Source organism: Myripristis murdjan, chromosome 21 (genome assembly GCF_902150065.1).
Source record: "Myripristis murdjan chromosome 21, fMyrMur1.1, whole genome shotgun sequence".
NCBI lineage: Eukaryota > Metazoa > Chordata > Actinopteri > Holocentriformes > Holocentridae > Myripristis > Myripristis murdjan.
The window spans coordinates 1,716,492-1,739,741 of NC_044000.1; the positions used below are offsets into that span (position 1 = coordinate 1,716,492).

The window sequence follows — 23,250 nt, forward strand, 5'->3', positions numbered from 1 at the left end:
TTTTAATTGACTGGAGAATTGCAGAGGACAGCACTTAAGCCCATGGTCACTCTTAGGACATAAACACTTCAATGTCAACTTGAAAATACATCACATGCAAGTATGCAAAATCAAGTCATACCCACAGTACCAAACAAAAGATCACCACAGAGCTAGTGGAGGAAAAATGAGGACTGCTGAGGGGTGTGGGTGGGGAGCGGACAATGAGTTGATTCGCCATATTGCAAGGCTGAATGTGAGTCAACTCTGAAAACTGTGAGTGGGGGCACAGCCCTAAAACCTGAACACCAGTCTTTCACCTGGAAATCAGATAATTTAAATCTACATGACGATTAATCTGGGACTATTTAGAGTCAGTGGACCCAGAAAGTGAATTAGGGTTTTCCATAACTTTTCCAGAAGTTTTTTTTCTTAGTCCTGAACAAGCCTACCTTTCCAGTTCCTTGGAGGGCATGTGGGCATGGACCATGCTTTCTACCAGTCCACTGAGCATTTGTTAACAGCCCACTGACTGTTCCTCAAGCCTGCAAATAACTCCATCCACAACGCTGCCTTCTCATCCTCCTTGGTGTTATCAAATAGTCTCTCCTGGCAGTGTGTGGGTTTGACCATGGCTAATCTCCCAGGCAACAGAGTACTACAAAAACCTAATGTTTTCTAAAGATAACCCCCTCCACAGACACACGATATTTATACACAAACCTGACAGGATATGATGAGATCCGATGGGTTCAGTTGAGGTGGGTCAGTTTCAAACCATATCAAATCATTTGCATTTAAAATACATTTTACTTTTCAAATTACTCAAATATTAAGAACTTTTAAAGCAAATGAAAAAGGTAAACAGAATAATCTGTAAAACAATAAAGGATCACAAAGCGAGTACAATTACAAGCACAATACAGAACCAAGAAGAAAACAGGATGATGGCAACATTTGAACAATTGCTCAGGCTTACAAAATGGTCTTACTCAACAAGGAACACAGCATCATAGATATGAAACTACATTGCAGACTAGTTATTATCAGTATGCTGCTGTAGAGTAACATTTTGGATATATATAAGGTGCTTTGCATCTAAAAATACTGATGAAAAATGCTATTATTATTTATTTTCATTGCAAAGTATGTTCCGTTTTGTACTCAGTAAGCTCTAGGTTCTCTTCTGATATGAGCCCTATGACACTTGACTGTGGGTGCATAAATCTTAAAAAGACAAAGAAAAAATTGGCCTCGGGAAGCTCTGAGAGATGTTTTTTCCCATGTAAGTAGTTTCCTGGTATCCTCTGATTATTTTTTTTACTTTTTTGCAGTGCAATAGTGTTGTGCAGAAGGAAATAAAGGCAGGTCCTGCATACATGCAGGTCCCAAATACAGGCTAGCTGCTTTTGATGATCAAAGCAAATAAAAGCTTGTGCTAATAACTGAAGTTTTATGATATTTTTCATATATGCCTGAGTAAAAAGGATCTTTTTTTTAAGATTGTGCAACAACTGTGTTTAAGTAAGTGATATTAGTAGATTTTTCTGCATATTTCAGATATGGGCTGGACCGGGTGCAAATGATAAAACCCATGTCAAGCTCTACTGCAAGGTACCTTCTCTGCCTCTTTGGTGTCATCGAACAGCCTTCTCTGGCGGCGTGCAGGTGTGGCCCTGGCTGTCTCCCAGGCCTCCACCCACATGTTTCCTGGGATCTTCATTCTGGCACTTAGCTCACCCTTCACCACTGTGTTGCCCTTGTCATCAACCACCTCCTCCTCCACATAGTCCCTGGGTGAGTACCAGCGTACAAAGTCCTCCAGAACACAGCCTGGGTTGGCAGCCTATGGAGAGAACAAACCATTTTCAACATTTCAATCTAGACTGACAGCAAATACTTCAAAGTACACTTATCTGAATCTGCGGCCATGTCCACTACTATGGTATCAAGAACATTTTCTGACATCCATACTGGACCACATAATATGAGGTTGTGATACTCCATAAGGACTCCAGCTCCAGCCACAACTGAAAGAACTAAGTTCACTGATGGCACTAGCATTTCCTTTTAAACACTCAGCAAAACTTTGCACCAACTGCGGCAAAAATTAGCAATGAAATGAAAGATGTCTATTTGGAGCTCATTTCACAAAATGTTTCAACATTCTTAAATAAAGAGTCGCAGAGTTGTACCATTGCTTCTCCACTAACATTAGGAAGTGTTTTATTACCTTCCTTCAGTTCCATAACCTTTGTGATACAGGAACAATATCTTGATATGTAAGATTACATAAACACTATATAGCTGGATCTCCATCCACCTATTTTTAAGCGAATTTTGAATCTTTCATTAAAAAAAAAAACTGAATAGAAACACTAGAAATTCTCAAAAACTCACAAAATTTGCACAAATGTTTATGTGCTTGAATGAGGTGGAAGTATTGAAAAATCGAATAGGAGTAAACTCAATTAAAACCGACACAGTATTCGCAATGGACCATTTTCACAGTAGCCATTTTGACAGAAAAAAAAAAAAAAAAAACCCAAGGAACTACTTTGAGCACTGGTGTAGTGCCATGGATAACTGCCCTTCAACAATTAATCTCTATACTTTGCACAGAACTATCAAGGAGCCACATGACATATTCTGGTAAAATTTACTGACCTACAATTATTAATATCAACATCGTTTTCTGAACTGAAATGTGCTGCGTATGTGTTGCAGTTGCATCAGGAGGCATTCTATAGAAGGAGGAATCTACAGCATGACCCTGGTACATGATGGATAACATCTGATTGAAACAGCAGTTATTTTGGACCTAATAAAATGGGCCTCTGCTTGCCCATTTCACCAGCGTCTCTTGGCTGCATTACAGCTACAGTATGTATAACTGAGAACTGTAATAACCACTCTTCCCATCCTCTGTTTAGCTGTCAGCATTTGATTATACAGTGTTAAAGTGCCCTTTTCAGGATAATTCCTGTAATGGGGTTGATGGAAACCCGCATGATTTTGCATTTTCTTCCAAAATGCACTTAAAATATTCTAAACATTTTGGATGGAAACATAGGGCCCTATCTTGCGCCAGACTCCCTAAACCCGTTATTTGCGGATTTAGGGTTGCGCAAGAGGCGTTCCCCCGTAAAAGTTGCTATCTTGTGCACCTCCTGCTATCCGCAAAACACCTGCGCTACCCGCTATATTATGCATAGGCGTGTTTTGGGCGTTACGCCAGTTAAACCAATCAGTGTGCCAGGTGCCATTGCCTTTAAGGGCAGGCTGCGCTATCCTAAATCCTAAATCCTAAACCCGCGATGGAGAGAGGGAGGTAGATTTTCTCAGGGGTTCTACTGAGGCTAAAGCAAGTTGGCTTTATATATATATAAATATTATATATTATATTATAGGCGAGTTAATTCGGGAGGTGGAGCCACATGTGTCCAAGTGGACGTGTCACAAGGTTGTACTGATTGAGTAAAATCCCCGGGTCACACCACACACACACAAGAGGCAGAGGTGGAACTATGTGTAAACTAATTTATTGACAAGGTAGATTGGGCAAATAAAATATTAAAAATAAAAATATAGCACAGCTGCTGGCTTATGATAAAACAATAAAACGTGCTGGCGTAAGTGTCCAATTAAAACAGTCTTTCCTCTAAACAGTCTATATGAGTAATATACTCAGTCCATTCCGGCGGCATCCCGGTATCAGTCCGACCGTATGCGTGGTGAGGCTCCGTCGGGGTGTGCATTGAAGCCGCCTGGGCGCGCTCTCGTAACAGCCCACACGCCCACGGACACACCTCCAGGTGCAAATGACGAGTCGGTATAATGGATAGCGAGTAGCGTGGGCGCAAGATACCATTTAGGGATAGCGGAAGTTCCTAAATCCGCAATTTGCGGGTAGCGGGTAGTGGCAGCGGGTAGCGGGTAGTGGCAGCGGGTAGCGGGTGGCACAAGATAGGGCCCATAGTGTATAGCTGTGAATAAGAGACCTTAAAGCATATCGAGTTAATTCCCTGCCTTCCACCTCAGGCCCAGGACAGCCAAAGCATAAAGAGGTTTTCCTTACCAACTTGGGCCAAACTGGACACCGCAGGCCAAGTCCTGGCAGGCCTTGGTGTCTGCTTGGAACAGATTCAGTCCCATGAAATCATTCCACTTCCCTTAGGCTGATAGGTGATTCTAGAACACAAACTATTCAGGTTGAAGATATTCTACTGTGTGCTGTGCCCTCTTCCTCTCTCTATGTTCTCAGTTACTGTACAATCAATTTTCTAATAATAACAAAGAAAATACTAATCAGACTGGCCACTCTCCTCAACTTAGAAATAACGTCTGACAGACATATCAAAAGGTTTAAATTTACACTTTTAAAAAAAGATTGCACATGAAAAGCTACCATCCCTACTATATGTGGAGGTATCAAATATTTTTTGCCAAATCTTAGCTAAGTACATGGTCTGATGGCAAACACTGCTAATTCTGCCCATTATATCAGCAGCAAAGCCACCTTTGAAGTGCCTCATTCTAATTTCACTGGCTCATAATCAGAGCAGTACTGGGAAGTGGCTTCCCTACCTCATCTCTAGGAATGAGCCCACCTGACAAAGCCATCCATTGGAACTTTTGCTAGTGTTTGACCTTTACACACCACATAATGTTGTGTGTGTCTTTTTCTGTAACTTTCTGTGCTCCACTCAAGCTGGATAATTAATGAGAACGATGGCTGTATAGCAGAGGCAGTGGCTGATGAGAGGGATGGGGGAGTATGGCGACAGTTGGCTGCTGGGAGGGATTGATGACAGGATCTCACCCAGCATTTTGGAGACAGGAGGTTTCTCTGTAGCCCCAGGGGGAGCGAGCTGCTCCTGATGTCCCCTTCAGGAAAAGACACTGCCTGTGAGTGTATGTGTGTGAGAGAAAGTACTGTAGTAGTGGTATTGGGGGGAAGAGAGGGGCTTGGTGGATCATCCAGGATGCTAAGGCTGTCATATTCCTAAGTCACACCATTCATCATAGCCATCCTGTGTCTGCTCTGTGCCCAGAGGGAGCTGGTAATTAAAGCCAAAATGCCAGATTATGCTTGGCTAAGCACAATTACAGGCCCATTCCCCGCTAAATTTAGAGGCCATTCTCCCAGCTTAGGGGGGGCTATTTACCGCAGTACCTGAGTACACAGGATTCACACATCCTCATTTCAGCGTCAGCTTTTGTTGAACTTCCAGCTTTGTGAGTAGAATGCGCCAGATAATACATTCGAAAATAGAGCACTTTAGTGGGGCACCTAAAAAAACAGGGCACCGCAATGTGACAAAAAAGTTGCATCCCTTTTTTGGGTGAATGTTAGTGTTTGCCAGGGAAAACAGGGGTGGGGCTTGTATTCCCTTCAGGTTAGAGCAGAAGTGCCCTGAATTTAAAATCTTGGCAGGTAGAGTTGTATTCATCAGAAAATCTTGAGTATCAGGCCTCTTTAGAGCTCAAGATAACCGTTATGATAACTGAAAATTTTGGGTGCTCATAGTGTCTATCCCCCGAACATGGCAATGACAATCGACAGGTGTTGTGGCCTAACAACAATCAATGCCGCTACCAAATATTGAAAGAATCTGTCAATAATTGTAGCTTCAGGAGCACTCACAAGAAAATCACAGATGGAGTGGAAGACGGTCGTAAATCCACAATATCCATCGGACTTTGCCCAGGAGATACAATTAAAAGGTTGACCACTCCATGTTCAGAACAAGCACTTGGCTGGTTTGTTGACTATCTCCATGACAGAACATGTTGTGTCCAGTTACAAGTTTTTTCTTCAAAAGTTCTTAATATCTCCAAAGGGGTATCCCAGGGTTCAGTGTTTATAGATGTCCTTTACTATTCAATAGGTATATAAATGGTATTGGTCATAATGTGTCAAATGTATGCTTTTCATTTTTTACACTGACTACACATTTGTTTACTGTTTGGCCCCTACAATTAATGATGACCCTGCAAAGCTGCAACTATGTGTAAGTTACCTTAAATGCTGACAAAACTATGTTAATATGGGCTCTAGACAAAAAAATAAAATTATATATATGTATGGTTGTTTAATAATGTAACTAGGGAAACTCCTGTAACAAAGTTGATTTAAACTGCCTTGCAGGTAAGGGAGCTGTGGGCACGGGAGACTCAATTAGCTGCCTTTTGGTATCATCTAGCAATGACTGTATATAGACCAAGTCCAACTGGGATGACTGTAGGTGAGAACTTTAACTGTTCAAGTCGGTCTCGGTATCTTCAGCATCTGATGTAGAGGAGGCAGGGTTTGGACGATCAGGGAGTAAGAAAAAGTCAGACATTTTTTTGGTTGGCCATTTCGTTTTCCTGTTAGATGTCAGTGTTTCTTGACATTTGTTAGCTAAGCAGTTAGTTAACTATGTAATGTGGATTACCTATCACGGCACTGACTGTCAAAAACAAAAATGAAAATAGTTCAACGCCGTTGATAAAATTAACATTGTTCAAATTCTACTACCCATTAAAACATTCCGTTATTGTGTAATCCACTTGCCACTTGCTTCTGTGCATCCCTGTATGCTTCAGTCGCTGTGGACATAGTGGGAGAGTGCAGGAGTGCACATGATAGTGTAGTATGGCAGGTTGATGCAGGAGAGGCTTTCAGAGGCTGTAGCGCACTGTAGCAGATTTTAAAGCTAGCATGAAGGTATACTGGTATGATACCTTCACTTCTGGACCCTAGATGACCTAAGGAATCCACTAGTTATAGGTATGTCATGTTAGGTTGTTGGCCCCTTGAATTTTCATCTTAACATTTCTGAATGAAAATGGGTTCTATGGGCACCCATGGGCCTTGCCTTTGCAGACATGCAAAGGCAAGTGCTGAGCTACATTTCAAATCAATCTTCAGGTCCCCAGCTTTCAGATGATAAATACCAATTCTATGTGGCATCTACTGCTGACCTTTTATCTCCCCCTCAACATCTGCTGGTCTGAAAGATGGGGGTGAAGTGGAAGAGGTTTTAAGTGACTCACTGGTTGGACCATTCTTGGACTGTTTTCATTTGGGAGGATGCTGCTGTTTTATTTCATTTCTATCATTTCTATCATCTATTTTTGTGGGACCATGTTATGTGTGTTGTTCTGTACTATAACTTGTTGTTCTGTTGGTTTCTTGTCTCGGTCACACTTGAATGAGATTTTGAATCCCAATTGGTTTTTACTTGGCTAAATAAAGGCTAAGTAAAAATAAATCCCCTCTGTGATTAATAAAGTTGTATTGAGCTAAGCTGAATTGACAGGAGCACATTAGAATGAATCTCAAATGTCAATCATTATTAGACTAGATGTCACACATCTAGCACACATCTTGACTGTATTATAAAAGCTGGTGTCTTACCTTGGTGGAAAAAATTGTGTACAAATCTACTTCAGTAAAAGTAAAAAGCAGTTAATTTTAAATGTACTCTAACAGATTACTGAGTTACTTTTTAGAAACGAGAACATTGTTACATGTGATGTTTTCAGCTGAGTTCGAGGATAACAAGAGTGCAAAGTTCAAACTCAAATCTTTTAACTGGGAAATTTTAAAATGACAAATAAGGTGCACCAACAAAGAAAAGCCAGATCACTCTTTCTTATTTCCTGACTGACAGTTCACTGTTAATGGCTCTATAATTGGTCAGTTTATGTTGTTCTTGTTGTCTTTTTTTGTTCATGGAGAGCCTACAAAATCTTTACACAGCAATGGTAATGTCCTCTGAAACGTATCTTATACAATACTTAGGCAAAAACATATATACACTAAGTAACAGTAAAAATACTTAATTAAAAAACAAAGCTACTGTAAGGTGGATAAATGCAGTTATTTCTACGCCTGCATAATAACCCACTTTGTCATGTGGACGTAAAGCTGTGTGTTGCAAACCATCAACTTTCTCCTACGTTTCAATAGATAGGTTAAAAAAAAAAAAACATTAGTGTACCTGTCCAGCTATTAAAATTTTCACAGCCTCATGGACTAAAATGACCATTATATATATATATATATATATATATGTGTATATATATATATATATATATATATATGCAGGGGTTGACAGGGCTGTTGATCAGTGCCAATGACTCAACCATTACTTGGCTGGGTGCTGAGATTTCTGGCTTTCATATGCTCCCATGTTAATACAGCTGATAAATTATATAATGAACCTTCAAGTACTGCAAATACTCAGTACTTACAAAGCTTTAGAGGGATACCTCACCCATACTGCATAATTTTTATATCAACAACTCACCATGTGCTGCCATCAATCCCTGACAAAGAAAGTTTTACTCATATTCCAAAAACATTGGTAAGTTTTGAGCAAAAATATGTGTATTTGAAAAGTACTGAGCATTTGACAGGACACCGGAGACTTAGACTATACAGCTTGAGGAGTGTGAGCTTTTCAAATATAACTGATAGTGGTTTGCTGCAAAATCGGAAAGTTTGAGTGCCAATTTTGCCAATTAGAGAGGATTTTTCCCTAGACAGCGCAATGAATGTTTTCATTCTGTCAACATTTTATAAAATGAAAACTTTCTGCTGGCAGTTAATTTAGTCGGGGAGGAGGAGCCAGCTTTGAATGTTGTGTTTACAAATTGCAAGTGCAACTGCAACAAACCCTACTCATTCTGCCTGTAAGTACTTAAGTACTTTAAGTAAGCTGAATAAATAAATAAATAAATGAATGAATAAAGATAAGGAGACCCTGACAAAAAGCCTATAACTTTCTCAGACAATCTTTTCTCCAGACTTTGTTCCAGATCAGACATCATACTAGATTTTGGTGAGCTAGTGGTTCACTGATAATGTAGTTAGCATGACTGTACCCCAGGTTCATGTCAGATAAGGTGGCATGAATCTAATATAAGGCCAACAAGTTTGACACACTGATGGAGAGGCCTTATAGCAACTAAAGAACCCCTGTCCCAGTTCACCAGCAATGTGTGTCTATGCTGTTTGTGAGTGTGTGTGTGTGTGTGTGTGTGTGTGTGCGTGCTCCTGTCCTCCTCTCTGTATGTGCCAGCTTTGGGTTTCTGTAGGCTTTCTCTTTCCCTCTCTCTCTATGTGTGTGTGTGTGTGTGTGTGTGTGTCCATCTGACCTTGAAAGACTCCATGTCTGAGAGCAGACAGGCGCTCTGCATGCGGGCACGGAGGTGGGCACCCTCGGCTGACGTGCCCAGCTTGGCCAACACTTCAGACTGCTCCTCTAAGAGATCCTCTGTCATGGGAGCAGGCTCCTGGATGATCCAACACATACACAGCACTGGAATTAGCATGGAAATGAGGTATTGTCTATTTATATGGCATACGTATATTTTTCAATCAATCAGTTAAATTCATTTGTGCTGGAGGATTTTTCATTTGCTGTACTGCAACGGCATATATAAACTGCCACAGTGAGCAGTAGTTTCTTCTTCCCTGGTTGGGTTTACAAAAAAAGAGTATTGGCACTGCTCCTGCCATGACTATGTTGTGTTTATTAGCATAAATCTGTTTTGCTGGTAGGACCAGCAGTAGTAATGGCATAGCTAGTACTAAGGATATCACTTTTTCAATAATGATACTGATACAGTATATAGTATACAGCTTTAGGTATCAGCCCATACTTAGCACCATTTGGATCTATTAGGCTGGATCCAAATGTCACTCCTGAATCGCAGACTCAGCTGTCGCAGACTTCAGTCTTATGTACTTTGACATTAACTGTAGTGCTTTACGTCATTATGTCAAGTCTGCGCCAGAGTGTGAGGGCACGATAGCTGGTAATCGGATGCTCTACCCATGTGAAGGAATAAATAAATAACTAAATGTCTAGAAATAAACAGGCTTTATGCTATATGAATTGTCACTTAACTTGGAAGACCTTTGGAGGATTTTCAAACATGCTTTTCATAATTTTTTTTTGCATTTCTTCTTGGTGTTGTGTGTGTGTGTGTATATATATATATATATATATATATATATATATATATATATATATATATATATATATATATATATACACACATACACACACACACACACACACACATATATATATATATATATATACACACACACACACACACACACACATATATACACATATACATATATATACACACACACACACACACACACACACATATATATGTATATATACACACACGCACATATATCATATATACATACATATATATGTATATATATAGAGAGAGAGAGGGAGAGAGAGAGAGAGTTATATAAGTAGGAGAAAGAATAATAAAGAAGTAAATAAGTGTGTAGTGTGCTTTGCTGAAGCATGCACACTAATGAGTCTTGTAGCAAGCTACATTTAAATTACACTATGAGCTTTTAGCTAGCACTCTTGTTATTTCCATGAATGATGAGCGGCAGGTTCAGTGTCATCACTATCATCTAGACAGAAGTGTGGCCTTGAGCTTTTTCCCTTCTTGAGCTATTATTTTAAAGTAGGCCTATAATCAAAAGAGCCACAAAAGATGTCAAAAATCATAGAAAAGTGGTCCCATCCCTTCTGGCCTCTGCTGCATAATACTGTAGTTCTAATTTCACAATGTGTTCCAATTACTGTATCTGCCATGTATTTAGTAACCTGATTTGTGTCTGTCTTGACCTTCGGTGCCTCAGCAGTTAAAGTGCTGTTTTGTTTTCAGCATATAGTAATATGGCACCATGCCCCAGTCCATATGCAGATGATGCCACTGAGGTCTGAGCCTGCTTTTACACACGTAATTTATATCTACCAACAATACCATGCACTTACAAATTGGACATCATTTGCTTTTATGACATACAGTCCTTTTTTCCATTTTCTTTGACTAATACATAGGCACATTTTCATCCGGCAAGGGGTGGGATAGGATAAAAGAAAAAACAAAGCGTCTCCCACCTCAATACCTTCTGAGCAACTTGTAATGAAACAAGAAACATCACCTGAATCAGAGGCACCATTAGACAGACTCTTGAGAGTGCAAAGTGCATAAATAGGGCAGAGGTATGAGGGCGAAACAACACCTTTATCTGCGCAGACTAATTAAACTTGGAGAAGGTGAGACTGCTGAGCAAGCCATTTGCCTCATTACAAATGAAGTAGCACCGCCATGCATTTCAAACATCAGTCTGAGTCTCTGGCTGCCAACATCCCTACGCTCTCTTCCATTCTCTACTTCCCCATTGTAGCAGGAAGACAAATAATAGAAGGGCGAGGAGTGAGGTAATAGGCGGAATAGTGGAAAAAAGGGAAAGAGAGGTCAGAAGAAAGAGGGATAGAAAGAGAATACCATTCTGGGTTGCAGCGATCTCAATACTGCTACTGTTGAATGCAAAATATTGCATTCAACACTGAATTTTGTAAGTACGTTCACCAAATGTGTTCAGAAAGCTGAAATTCCATTCACCTCCAGAGGATTGATACATGTGGATTGAAAGAGTCAAAAAAGGAGGTAGAGAGATCAGAAAAGGCATCAGTTTGGCTGTTCACTATAAAAACTGATACCTTAGTCTTACTCATAAAAAATTAATGATCATTTACTGGTATTTTTTTCTGTATCTGCTGAATGTCTGAGTATTTTTTAGGTCAACAAATTTAACTAGAAAGATGACATTCAGTACAGAAATCCTACTTAAAGGACAGAGACTACTTTGTGTCCATAGGTAATTACACATCTGAGTGGACAAAAATGACATGTGGAGTTCCCCAAGGCTCCATTCTGGGGCCTCTTCTGTTTAACATCTACATGCTCCCACTAGCTAAGATTATGGAAAACAACAAAATATGCTACCACAGTTATGCAGACAACACACAAATTTACATAACCATATCACCAGAGGACTATAGTCCAGTACAAGCACTGAGTAAGTGCATTGAATAAATCAGCGATTGGATGTGCCAGAATTTTCTTCAGTTAAACAAAGAAAAAACTGAACTGATTGTTTTTGGAGCCAAGGAAGAACAATTAAAAGTTAGTTCAGCTTCAATCAATAATGTTAAAAACCACAAACCAAGCCAGAAATCTTGGTGTAGTCATGGACTCAGACCTGAATTTCAACAGCCACATTAAGACAGTTACAAAGTCAGCCTACTATCACCTTAAGAATATATCAAGAATTAAAGGACTTATGTCTCAGCAGGATTTGGAAAAACTTGCATTTATCTTCAGTAGACTTGACTACTGTAATGCTGTCTTCACAGGTCTCCCTAAAAAATCCATCAGACAGCTGCAGCTGATTCAGAATGCTGCTGCTCAAGTCCTCACTAAGACCAAGAAAGTGGATCATATCACTCTAGTTCTCAGATCTTTACACTGGCTTCCTGTGTGTCAAAGAATTGATTTCAAGATACTGCTGTTGGTTTATAAAGCAATAAATGGTTTAGGGCCAAAATACATCTCTGATCTGCTGCTAAATTATGAACCATCCAGACCTCTTAGGTTGTCTGGGACAGGTCTGCTTTCTGTCCCGAGTAAAAACTAAACATGGAGAAGCAGCGTTTAGTTTTTATGCTCCACATATCTGGAACAAACTCTGCTGCGACTCTCAGTTCTTTTAAATCACAGCTGAAGACTTTTCTGTTTGCCGCTGCCTTCCATTAAACCACATTAAGGGTTAAAATCCTGTTTTATCATCTTATTCTCTTTTTAGCTTCTTTTTATTCCTAAATTTAACACTTTTTAATTGTTTTTATGTATGTTTTCTTGTGTTGCTTTTATATTGTTTTAATGTCTTTTATGCTCTATGTAAAGCACTTTGAATTGCCTTGTTGTTGAAATGTGCTATACAAATAAACTTGCTCTGCCTTGCCTTGCCTTACAGTGCATACCTGTGCCAGTTCAAAGCAATTCTCAAGATATGCCATTTCCAACACAATACAGTTGACCAAAAATAAAACTTTTGTCAATTCTTTCTTTTCATGCTATTATTTGAAGGTAATGATTTTGGTTTAATAAAGTCAAACATTAAGCTTCTATGTGTGTGGACAATTTAGGCAGTATTTCAGTCACGCTTTAGCCATACAGGCTAAGGCGTGACTGTATGGCTAAAAACTGAGGCCAACCTACATTAAACAGTCAGGAAATTCAGTTAAACCAACTTCACTGGAGACAAATCTAAAATATTTAACTCACTTTCTGTTTGTTTGTTTTTTTTCCTGAATCAAACCTACAAAAAAAAATTATTAGAATTAACACTTAGTGAGTAGATTAGTTGTATTTTTTAAATTAGAGAATTGGATTTTAAGATTTCCAAAGAATTTACTTGCCTAATCAAATAAAGAAAATTCCAAAGAAGTGAAGCTCAGCAGTAAACATGCAATTCCCTAAGGATTTCTTATTTATTCTGAGGACAGTGAAGTAACTAGCATCCTGCAGGATACGAGAAGGTAAATAAGGGATGATGAGGTCAGATATATATGACAGTGAGAGCCTGTGTAATGATTTATAATTAGGAGAAGCACTCTGAAGTAACGTCTGGCTTGATTTGGGAGCCAGAGAGAAAATGAGGTGTAATGGGGTCAGACATTCTAGTTTAAATTAATATTCTAGCAACAGCATTTTATAAGAGTCGAAAGTTTTTAATACTACCGAATGAATGGCTAGAAAACAGGACATTACAGTTCTAAAGTCCTGATAAAACAATTGCATGTACAAAGGTTTCTGTGTCTAACCCATATCTAACCAACCCGTTTTCGGAAAAGACCTTTTATGCAATATTATGAAGGTGGAAAAATGCTATCTTAGTTCCATCTTTGATATGACAGTGAAATTAAAGTGTTGAATTAAACATCAACAATTTTAAACTGTGTGACTCCAGGTAATTAGACAGTCTCCAAACTTTTATGTGATGTCCTGCAAATGAGAAATTTCTGTCTTTGGGACAATGGTATTTGAAAGGGAAAAACGGCATGTTTTCCATCATCTTCATCATTGCAACATCTTCCAATGTTATTTATTTATTTAGACAGAACGCGCATTTGCGGTGTTAACTGATATGTTGTTCTTTGAGATAGAAGTTTGACTAGATGATAATAACACCAGGCATTACTCTCCTTCAGTGTGAGTCACAAAAATTTGGAAAGTTGTTAAGATGAATAACACTACCTCATATAGCCAGAGGAGTGGTGGTCTCCACCAATGAAGAAGAATTGGGAAAATAAAGAGATTAACAGTAAACAGCTCAGACACATAAATTCTTACACATTTTCAGTCCTACATTCTTAGGTTCGAGGCCCCAACACGTCATAATGCGCTCTTTGCCAATCTACCTGCCCTGTATATACAATCACTGCAGATGGTCCATTAGCACACCACATTTCAATGTACTAGTCTAGCTTAACTGTTAAGCAATGTGGGTATAAAAATGGTACTGAAAAGATGATGCACATCTGCATTCAGTTTACTCCAATGAATGGCTTTGCCCTTCTCTTTTTCACCACACATGCACAAACACACATATACTGCTGTGACCTGTTCTAACACACACACACACACACACACACACACACACACACACACTAGTGAATCTGTCCCTCCCACCATTGCTCCCTGTAGTTAATGAAAGTTGTGTCCATAGTACTAGGGAATTTAAGCAGGACGGTTTTCAGGACGGCTCCGCTAGGCGGAAGTGCGGCTGCTATGACGCAATCGCCGTAGCAGCCAAAATCGTTAAGCAAACAGCCGTCGGCAACGGGTACCCACCCCTTTCACTGAACTCTTGGTTCCCATGGTGACGTCTATGCACGTCTCACCTGTTCGCGGCGTTGTGTGGCTACGTCGAAGTGTGCTTTGAGCCGTAGTAGAATGGACGGCTGCGGCAGGCAGGTTTATATGTCGAGCGCCGATCCGTTTCCGGTTACCGTAGCGGACTGCCGTAGCGGCCCATGCTTAAATTCCCTAATGTTGTTAGGCTACTGCTGGCAATTCATCAATAACAGATACCTAACCTAAAGTGAGACACAACTGATTATTGATTGATTGATTTGATACGATTCACGCAACAGACTTGCTTTGGGTCACTGTGGATATGGGATATGAAGAGTTGATTTGCAATGTCTATTAAAATAATGTTTGCTATGATAGGTAAAGGGTAACCTTAACTTTCCTTAACCCCTTCCCATTCCGGCTCTTTCTTAAACCAATTTTAGGGAGGGGACAGAGAGAGATTTTTAGAAGGCAAAAATGTAGCACTCATGTACCACTGTTGAACACGGAGGAAGAACCTGTTTTACTAAAGAAAGGCAAAGAGAAATATAAAAGAGCTCTTTCATTTAGGAACCAACCCTGCATGATATAGTCAAATAGTTAGAGGCTGTAAATGTGTGCATAAATATGCCTGTGTGCATGTTTCTACCCGACTACGCACACAGCAGCCAAAGCAGTCCCAGGAGAGGCTGTCTGACCAGCAGCAGAAGTGCTGATGCTCATTTTCTTTTACACTCTCACAACCCATCTATCTCCTTCTCTGTCTCTCTCCATCTCAACCCCCCCACCACTTCCATCCACTGCTGCTTCGTTCCGCTCTCTTAACTCAGTGCTCAGTCCAAAAATCACCTAGATACATTCACACATCTGTGTGAATGTGTGTGTGTGTGTGTGTGTGTGTGTGTGTGTGTGGATAGCAATACGATGTCTTGGTCTGCCAGGCTCTCTTCCTCCTCACACCTCTCCCACGGTTAATTATTGAGCAGGGTCAGCCTTTTTGCATTCATTAGCCCTACCCATTCAGTCCCGTCTATAATTTATGAGGTGGAAGAGGAGCAAATCTCTCTAGGCTAGCTTCCAGCTAATTCAGCTAGTGTCTCCTGGCCCTAATCAGTGGAGGTGGTGGCGGTGGTGGTCACTTAGTAACACTCTACCAAGACAGATGGGTAATTGCATGTGCCCGATACAATGCCACTTTCATATATTCACCATTGTTAGGGTGATTTCCAGAGCAGTTGCTATTTTATGGAGTAGCGTTATACGGCCAGGCCCACTCCCTCGAGCCAATTAGGGGAATTATGCTGCAGTGATATATTGTTAAGTGCAGAGTATAATAATAAACTGGCCAAAGTGTGAATATGCTAAGGTGAAGGGAATTGCGTTATGACATATGGGCTTGTCTCTCCAATGAACTGAACTGAGTAGTGACCACTGTCTTTTCCTCTAGGCTTTTGTTTTACCATGATATACGGTTGGCCTGTAGAAATGATCGGAACAACCTCCACATATGTAGCGAGGAAGAGATTAGACATATTTAATTGCTTGTGGTAGAACTTTCTTTATCAGCTGGAGACACAAATAGATAGATATTAAATATACAGGGTGTCCATAAAGTCTCTTTACAATTTAACAAATTTATTACAAAAGCAAATGCATAGACAAATCTGTGAAAATTATTACAAAATGAGGAGTCAATATTGAAGTTTTTTTTGCCTCATTTAATACACCTCTATATCGGCACCATTAGTTGCACAAAGCACATCAAGATGGTACTCGATTTCTTGCCATGTTCGCCATAGCAGAGCCTCATCAATGGTGGAAATGGCATCAGTGATCTTTTGCTTCAGGTCGTTCATGTCCTGTATCTTTGTTCGATACACGATATCTACATGAAAAACTTTGATAACCACTGAAGGCCGATTTATGGTTCTGTGGACACTGGACGCCGCATGCACGCAGTTGCTACGCAGATGGTGTGTGCCTCTCATGCTCCTGCATCCTGACGGTCTATTAAACAACGGCAACTTAATTCCCTGACGATATATTGTTATCGTCTTGTTACCTGCACTGACAAGCCTTTTCAAAAACCTTATTTGTGGCATTGTAAATAAACAGTGATGTTTTTACAAAACGTACTTGTTTTATTTTCTCAAACAAATAGTGCAAAACAAGGTCCAAAATAACTGAAATGCACACATTAAGTACAAATGGTGCAAAAGAATTGAAATGCGCAAATCAATCCAAACAAAAGGTGCAAAGTAGTGGGGTGAAAACTATTGGAATGTGGTACTACAGCAGACAGTGAAGCTGAAGGGGCAAAATGTCGGAAATGATGTAGCTTGGCGGCCCAATCATAGCTCTTGAGGTCTGCGTAGTTCCAACGCGTAGTTACAATTTTTGGGAGGTGCGCGGCAAGTCTCTGTGGCGGTCGCAGAGGGCCTGCAAGGGACGCATTTGCTACACAAACCCTCCGTCAGCTACACATACGGAGAACCATAAATCGGACTTGAGTACATAGCACAAATCTGATTAACATATCTCATCAATTGCTTTTGTAATAGATTTTTTTAAATTGTAAAAGAGACTTTGTGGACACCCTGTATATTATGCCAAACATGCAGAATCACTGGGATTGTCATTAAGCCCTGTGGTCATTTATGACAAAAATGGACTTGTGCACAGTCCTAGTGTCTGTGTGTATGTGAGAGAGATTCTGACCTGGGTGACAGGAATGTAGAGAGGTTCACCCGAATTGATCAGGGTCATGTTGCCGTGGGGGTGGAGCCTGCCCTCAGGTTTAGCTTTACTGACATCCTTAGCCCCACCCTTTTCTCCAGCTGTGGGAGGAAACTCCATCTCCTCCTGGTCGCTGAGACACTCAAAGAACTCATCCTCACTGTCACTCCACGACTCCCATGATTTCCCCACTTCTCTGGCTGAGTCGGATGCAGTAGTAGCTGGCGGCACACTCTCAGGCCCAAATCGTCCGTTCTGGCAGCCACCGGACACCTTGCGCTCCCTCTCCTTGCCTCCATCTGTTGTCTTGCGAGCCTCGTCCCTGGCCCTCTTCCTCTCAATGCAGCAGTTGAGCATCTGAGCAGCAACATAGAGAGAGAGACAAACACAATGTGACCGAAAAAATGGGCCATGGGTATGTGTGTATGTGATGAAGGTTAATGTGTGCATAAATCTAAATATGAATACGAAGGACCACAAGGGTCACACAAGAGTTTTTCTTTCTGATGATAGGGCTGCATGATTAATCTTTTTATTTTTTCATTTACGATTTAAGATTCCTGCAAGCATGAATATCACAAAACGATTTCTGTGCCATGTTCCATTTAGCAATGTTGTTCGAGCTTTATTTCTGGCTTTCTTTCTCTGGTGTTGTATATCTATAGATATTGAATTGGTTAGAATTGATAGGAGGCGCCCCGGCAACTGACCTGGTAGAAAAGGCACCACTTATCAAGGCTGAGTCCTGACCGCAGCAGCCTGGGGCCGGAGCCCAGGCCTTTTGCTGCACGTCATCCGCTCTCTCTCCCCTGCCTTTCCTGTCTATCTCTACTGTCACTATCAAATAAGGCAGAAATGCCACAAAAATGGCAAAATCAGCATTATATAAGGAATTCTAGCACTGCCAGTGAACCGACTGAATAACTTCACTGACACTTCCATCATGACAAGACAAGTACCTGGCCAGGTCCACAGGTGGATCACAACATGCTGCTTCAGTTATTAAAAGTCACTGGAAGCTAATTCAAATCCTATCTCAGGCTAATATTGACATTAGCTAATTAGATGATCAGCTAAGTTAATCCTAGCTAGAAGAGTTGTTGTTAACACAGATACTGAAGAACATTCTGGCAACACCACCAACAACCTACAAGGCAAGGCTCACCTCACCTCCAAAAACCAAGGTTTTTCTTTTTTTTTTTTATTTAAATCAAAATCAAGAGCCACAAGTGTATTTTCACAATTCCTTTATCCATCTTCTTGTGAAAACAGAACTGTTGGCTCACCCTGTTCACACATCAGAGAATATGTACAAATGCTGTCTTGGCAAGAGGACCCACCTGGAAATACTTGTGAACCAGAATCTCATGCCAGATCTACCCCAATCAGTTTCAATGTGTTTATCAAATCATGTGCTCCCATTTTACCTCCATGGCAGTAGAGGGCACTGCGCCCCTCTCACAAAAACACTCTGCCCGTTTCGTTTCAGCTGGAGAAAAATTTCACAGAGCAGGTGCCAGGTTAGTCACATGTACTGAAGCATCACTTCGTTTCCTTTTCTGCCTTCTGTGAAAAAGCTGAAAGACGGGGGATAGAGAATGCCTGGCGGTCTAGAAACACCTTTGTTTCAAAGAATTTGATGTGGAACAAGAAAATGCCATAATCAGTAAGCCCTATCTCACCGGTCCTTATACTTTATGTAATCCATATCCTCTCAGAACCCTTATTATACAGCAATCTTCCAGACATCCAGCCTTTCACTTTATTACTGTGAATGAGACTGACTTCACTATTAAACTGATGGTAGGTCAATAGTGAGCAGACAGAATGACACGCATTGGGAAAAGAGAAAGACAAAGCAAGACTGAGGTACAAATTGAGAAGCACATTGAGAAAACCACAGAGAGGAAACAAGCAAAACAGAGCTAGAGAGAGAAACAGAGATGGCACCTCTGGATGTCCACTGCAGTGAGGTGATTGCAAATAAGGAGTCTTCTGCTGTCTTTCTCTCAACCTGTCTCGCCTTTCCACAGAGATTACCTCTTCTCCCTCCCATCTCCCATCTTTTTGGATGTCTTTATTGTCAGTGTGTGTGGGTAGCTGAATAACATCAGGCCCAAAGTCCGGTTCCTGTGTATCTTCTCAACCATCAAGCTCCTTCTGATGATGTGTTCCACTGTATCTTATGTGTAAAGCTCAATAGCAACCTTTGACAAAAAACTGCTGCTGGGTAACACATAACTCCCCTTTATCTGGTTCATTTTATCAGTTTAAGATGACATTAAACAAAGCTAATTTTGGTATGGAAACATTTTATCCAATTGTGTATTCATATATATTTACAGCACTTTTAAATTTCAGTGAGGGACTTATGTCAGGTGCTAAAACAATTTTTAAGCACTTATTAGATTATGCTGTTACACCCTTATAAATATATTTTGTGTTAGAGGAATTTTCATTGAGTGATTACGGATTAGTCACATTTTTAATGACAATGTTTTTCCATAGGTTAATCAACCGAAAGAAGGCCATTGTTAAGCACAGAGCCACAGGCTTCTGTCACTAAATGCACAATGATTTGAGTACTCATCATGTTAAGCATACATCAGCCACTATTTTCAGATGGCATATGACTGCGCGCGCAAAGCCATCGATGCGTTTCACCACTGCATCTGTTATTTGATGCAAACCATTTGATACTGCTCCCCTCTAAGCTCATCCTCATCACCTTCAATTAAAATGACACTGACAGTGGACCACATGGGAGGCAGAGCAATTCTGTGGAAAAGTGTTATTCCGCAGAATTGGGCAAGCTCTGGTAATAAAATTTACAGTAAAAAAAAAAAAAAGAAAGAAAAAAGTGTTTTCAAATTCTGCAGAACGAGTAACTGCCCATCTTAATCTGTTATAAGTCACCCCTCCCAATAAACGATTCATTGGATCAGACAAATTGGCTTTGGTATAAGGTTAAAGCATACATGTGCTTATTGTTCCTACTAGTAAAGGACTTACACTGGTCTTATCAGAGTCCTCTCACAGTTTTGTTGGAAGCCTTTACAAAAACAGCAGAGGCCGAGAAAGTCTATTATAAGTACCCGTGCAATCATAGTTAGGTCTCTGTGAATGTGTGTGAGTGTGTGGGTGTGTGTGTGTGGTCACCTGGAGTTTCTGATGCAGAAGACAGCAGCGGAGGTCTGGAGGTCCACTAGCCAGTCTACGGATTTGGAAGAAGACAGAGATCATAAGTAAATGTACCTCCGCAATAGACTCAGGGTTTTAAATATACTCTTCAAAACTTAAAATACCATCCACTACAAGGATTTTGCAGTGGAAAATATGACTAAGAAATCAGACTTCATTTGTAAATATTGTTGGACAAAAACATTATCAAAAAAAGACCATACCAGTGATTTTGCAGGTTTATTATAATACCTATAAAATCGATATACTTCAAGTTTCTGAACATTTTTCAAAAGCAAGCAGTCGTATTCTAGAATTCTACTATGATTATTCCTCCCTTTTATCAAGCCATTGGTTTCCATTCATTCCCCTATGATATGAAAATGAACATCTAGAGACTTCAAACCCTCTTCACACCAATATTCCATCACCGTAACAAAGTCATCAGCATAAATCACCGTAATAAAGTCATCAGCATTAGTTTTCCTAAAAATCAGCAGCACTGTCGTGTTTTGATGATTTGAAATTGTGCAACCGTCTGTCTGCCAGAAAATAGTCCCCGGGCAAACATTTGCTTTATACGGCCAATTATCTGTTCTGTTGTTTATAAATGGTGACAACTTTATTAGTCGCAGAAGCAGAACATTATAAGGTGGCTGTTTCACCCAAAAATTTCAATTTGAAAATAGAGGGATTTTGAATATATATTGTGAAATCTTTAGCACCCTGACATGATTTGGAAATTGGTTTCTTGCAATGAAATGTAGGTAAATTATTGCAAATGGGCCAAATGTTCAAAAAAACTGATTTGGTTCTTTAACGAGTGAAACTTGTAAGACAGGAAAGAGCAGGACACACATCCATTTCTGCTCCAATCCAGATTATATCTAATTCTGATTTAGCTGATTTAGCTCTCTTTCCATCGTTACACACAGTGGGCAGTTTGTGCCTTTGAAAACTGAGAGTGAACACTAATCTGGCTTGTTCCCCATCCAGTATTCTGACAATCCCTTCCACTGAGGTGACTATCTACTGGCTACTGGCTGCTGGTTTTTTGCATTTGCATTTTTGCATTTTTTGCATTTGCATTTTTTAACTGGATCTGTATGTTTCATGTTGTTTCATGGATACAGAAATGGTCTGGTGGAGCTGAGGAGTACCCCTCACTTCTGGAACACTGTCTTCTCTGTCCTGTGCGCTTCATTTCAGTGTCAGGAGTCAGTCGTCCTACTTCATTCACGCTGCATTTTTTTTTTTTCTTAAATGCTGCTGCAAGGCATTTGAACACAGCTTTTATTTTCAATTTTGTGTTTAATATTGTGGTAATTTTATGGTGATTTTCTTGTAATTTAAAATTTTAAATGTACAGTGTTTTTGAGAGAAATCAAGTGAATTTGCTGATGTGTGAAAGGGTTAGTACATACACACAATAAAAGTGACACAAACCTGTTTATTTCTATAAATAAATCAATCATTCATCAAATTTAGGGCTTGCTGGGCAATAGTTGCAAATGCCTCCAGGAATGTGCACTTCAAAACTGTTGAACTGGCGTTATGGTAAACCCTGGGGCAACATATGGTGTTGTGCTAATGACCCATCCTGAAAGGGGCCAAACAGAGCATGGCCCTATGTCTTACCCACCCATAAATGAGGTAGTTGTTTTCCCAGCGGTAGCGCATCTCCAGGACAAACTCCTGCCAGAGATGGGCGACAGCCCGCACCCCGCCATGGTAGAAGTTGACCAGACATACACACAGGGCTAGCCGGTAACTTAGACTGTCACTGGGTGCTGACTTTAAGTGGCTGAACAGGTTCTGGACACAGGGAAAAGGAAGCAGGAGAGGGTAATCATTCTCTGGGAAAACTCCATTTTGAACAGTTATCAGATGCAGAAAGATACTTTTGAAAAGCTGATTCTTCACTCATTCATACTGACTGGCTAACAGAAGAGTGGCTATCAAAAGTCATTGTATACAGATAACAATTTGGGTAAATGGGTATAGGTTTAATCTTTATTGAATTGAAAAGGTACAAACACAACAATTTTTTAAACAATTGGCTTTATCATGGTATTTATTTAATTTCAGCTATGCATATGAGAGTTCTAAAATGGTTCTTTAAAAGGGGCGCCCTGGTGGTGCACATGACCTTTAGGCTAATCTGCAGCGGCTCAGCAGTGTGTTAGAATCTGGCCTAAGCCCTTTACTGCATATCATGCCCTCTCTCTGCTCTGTCTTTCCCAGCTCTCTTAAATGTGACTAAACCAATTGGCTCCACCAGTAAATATTCTGAAAAAGGTTCTTTAGAACTCTTTTTATGGTGAAATTTCTGAGAACCATTTCTGGTTTGCCCAAAAACTTTTTGTGATGAGTCTTTAAAGCAATTCTTGGGCTTCTGTGAAGAACCACAGAACAAAAGTATCTATGGTTCCTGAAAGAACTGTTGTTTATCGCTCTCAGAGGCACCTTTGAGTAAAGAAAAGGTTCTCTGGTCTGCAACATTTTTGTGGAATGTGAAAAGATACTCCTGTGGCATCACTCTAAAGAACCATTTTCAGCTCCAGTTGGTACCTTTATTTTACTGCGTTTATGGTAGAACCTGTTTTTTAT

At 40.2% G+C, this 23,250-nt stretch overlaps 1 protein-coding gene across 4 annotated transcripts in view; it reads right to left on the reverse strand.

Annotated features, from left to right (window-relative positions):
* Nucleotides 1–23,250, reverse strand: part of rab3gap1 (RAB3 GTPase activating protein subunit 1) — a 65,450-nt gene that overhangs the window by 22,331 nt on the left and 19,869 nt on the right. For all 4 annotated transcript variants that reach the window (XM_030081211.1, XM_030081210.1, XM_030081212.1 and 1 more), the window contains exons 15-19: nucleotides 22,283–22,455; nucleotides 20,620–20,674; nucleotides 17,443–17,817; nucleotides 9,130–9,267; nucleotides 1,598–1,825 (exon numbers count right to left, since the gene is read on the reverse strand). In XM_030081211.1, the coding sequence (XP_029937071.1) occupies nucleotides 1,598–1,825; nucleotides 9,130–9,267; nucleotides 17,443–17,817; nucleotides 20,620–20,674; nucleotides 22,283–22,455 (969 nt within the window). The remainder of the gene's footprint in view (nucleotides 1–1,597; nucleotides 1,826–9,129; nucleotides 9,268–17,442; nucleotides 17,818–20,619; nucleotides 20,675–22,282; nucleotides 22,456–23,250) is intronic.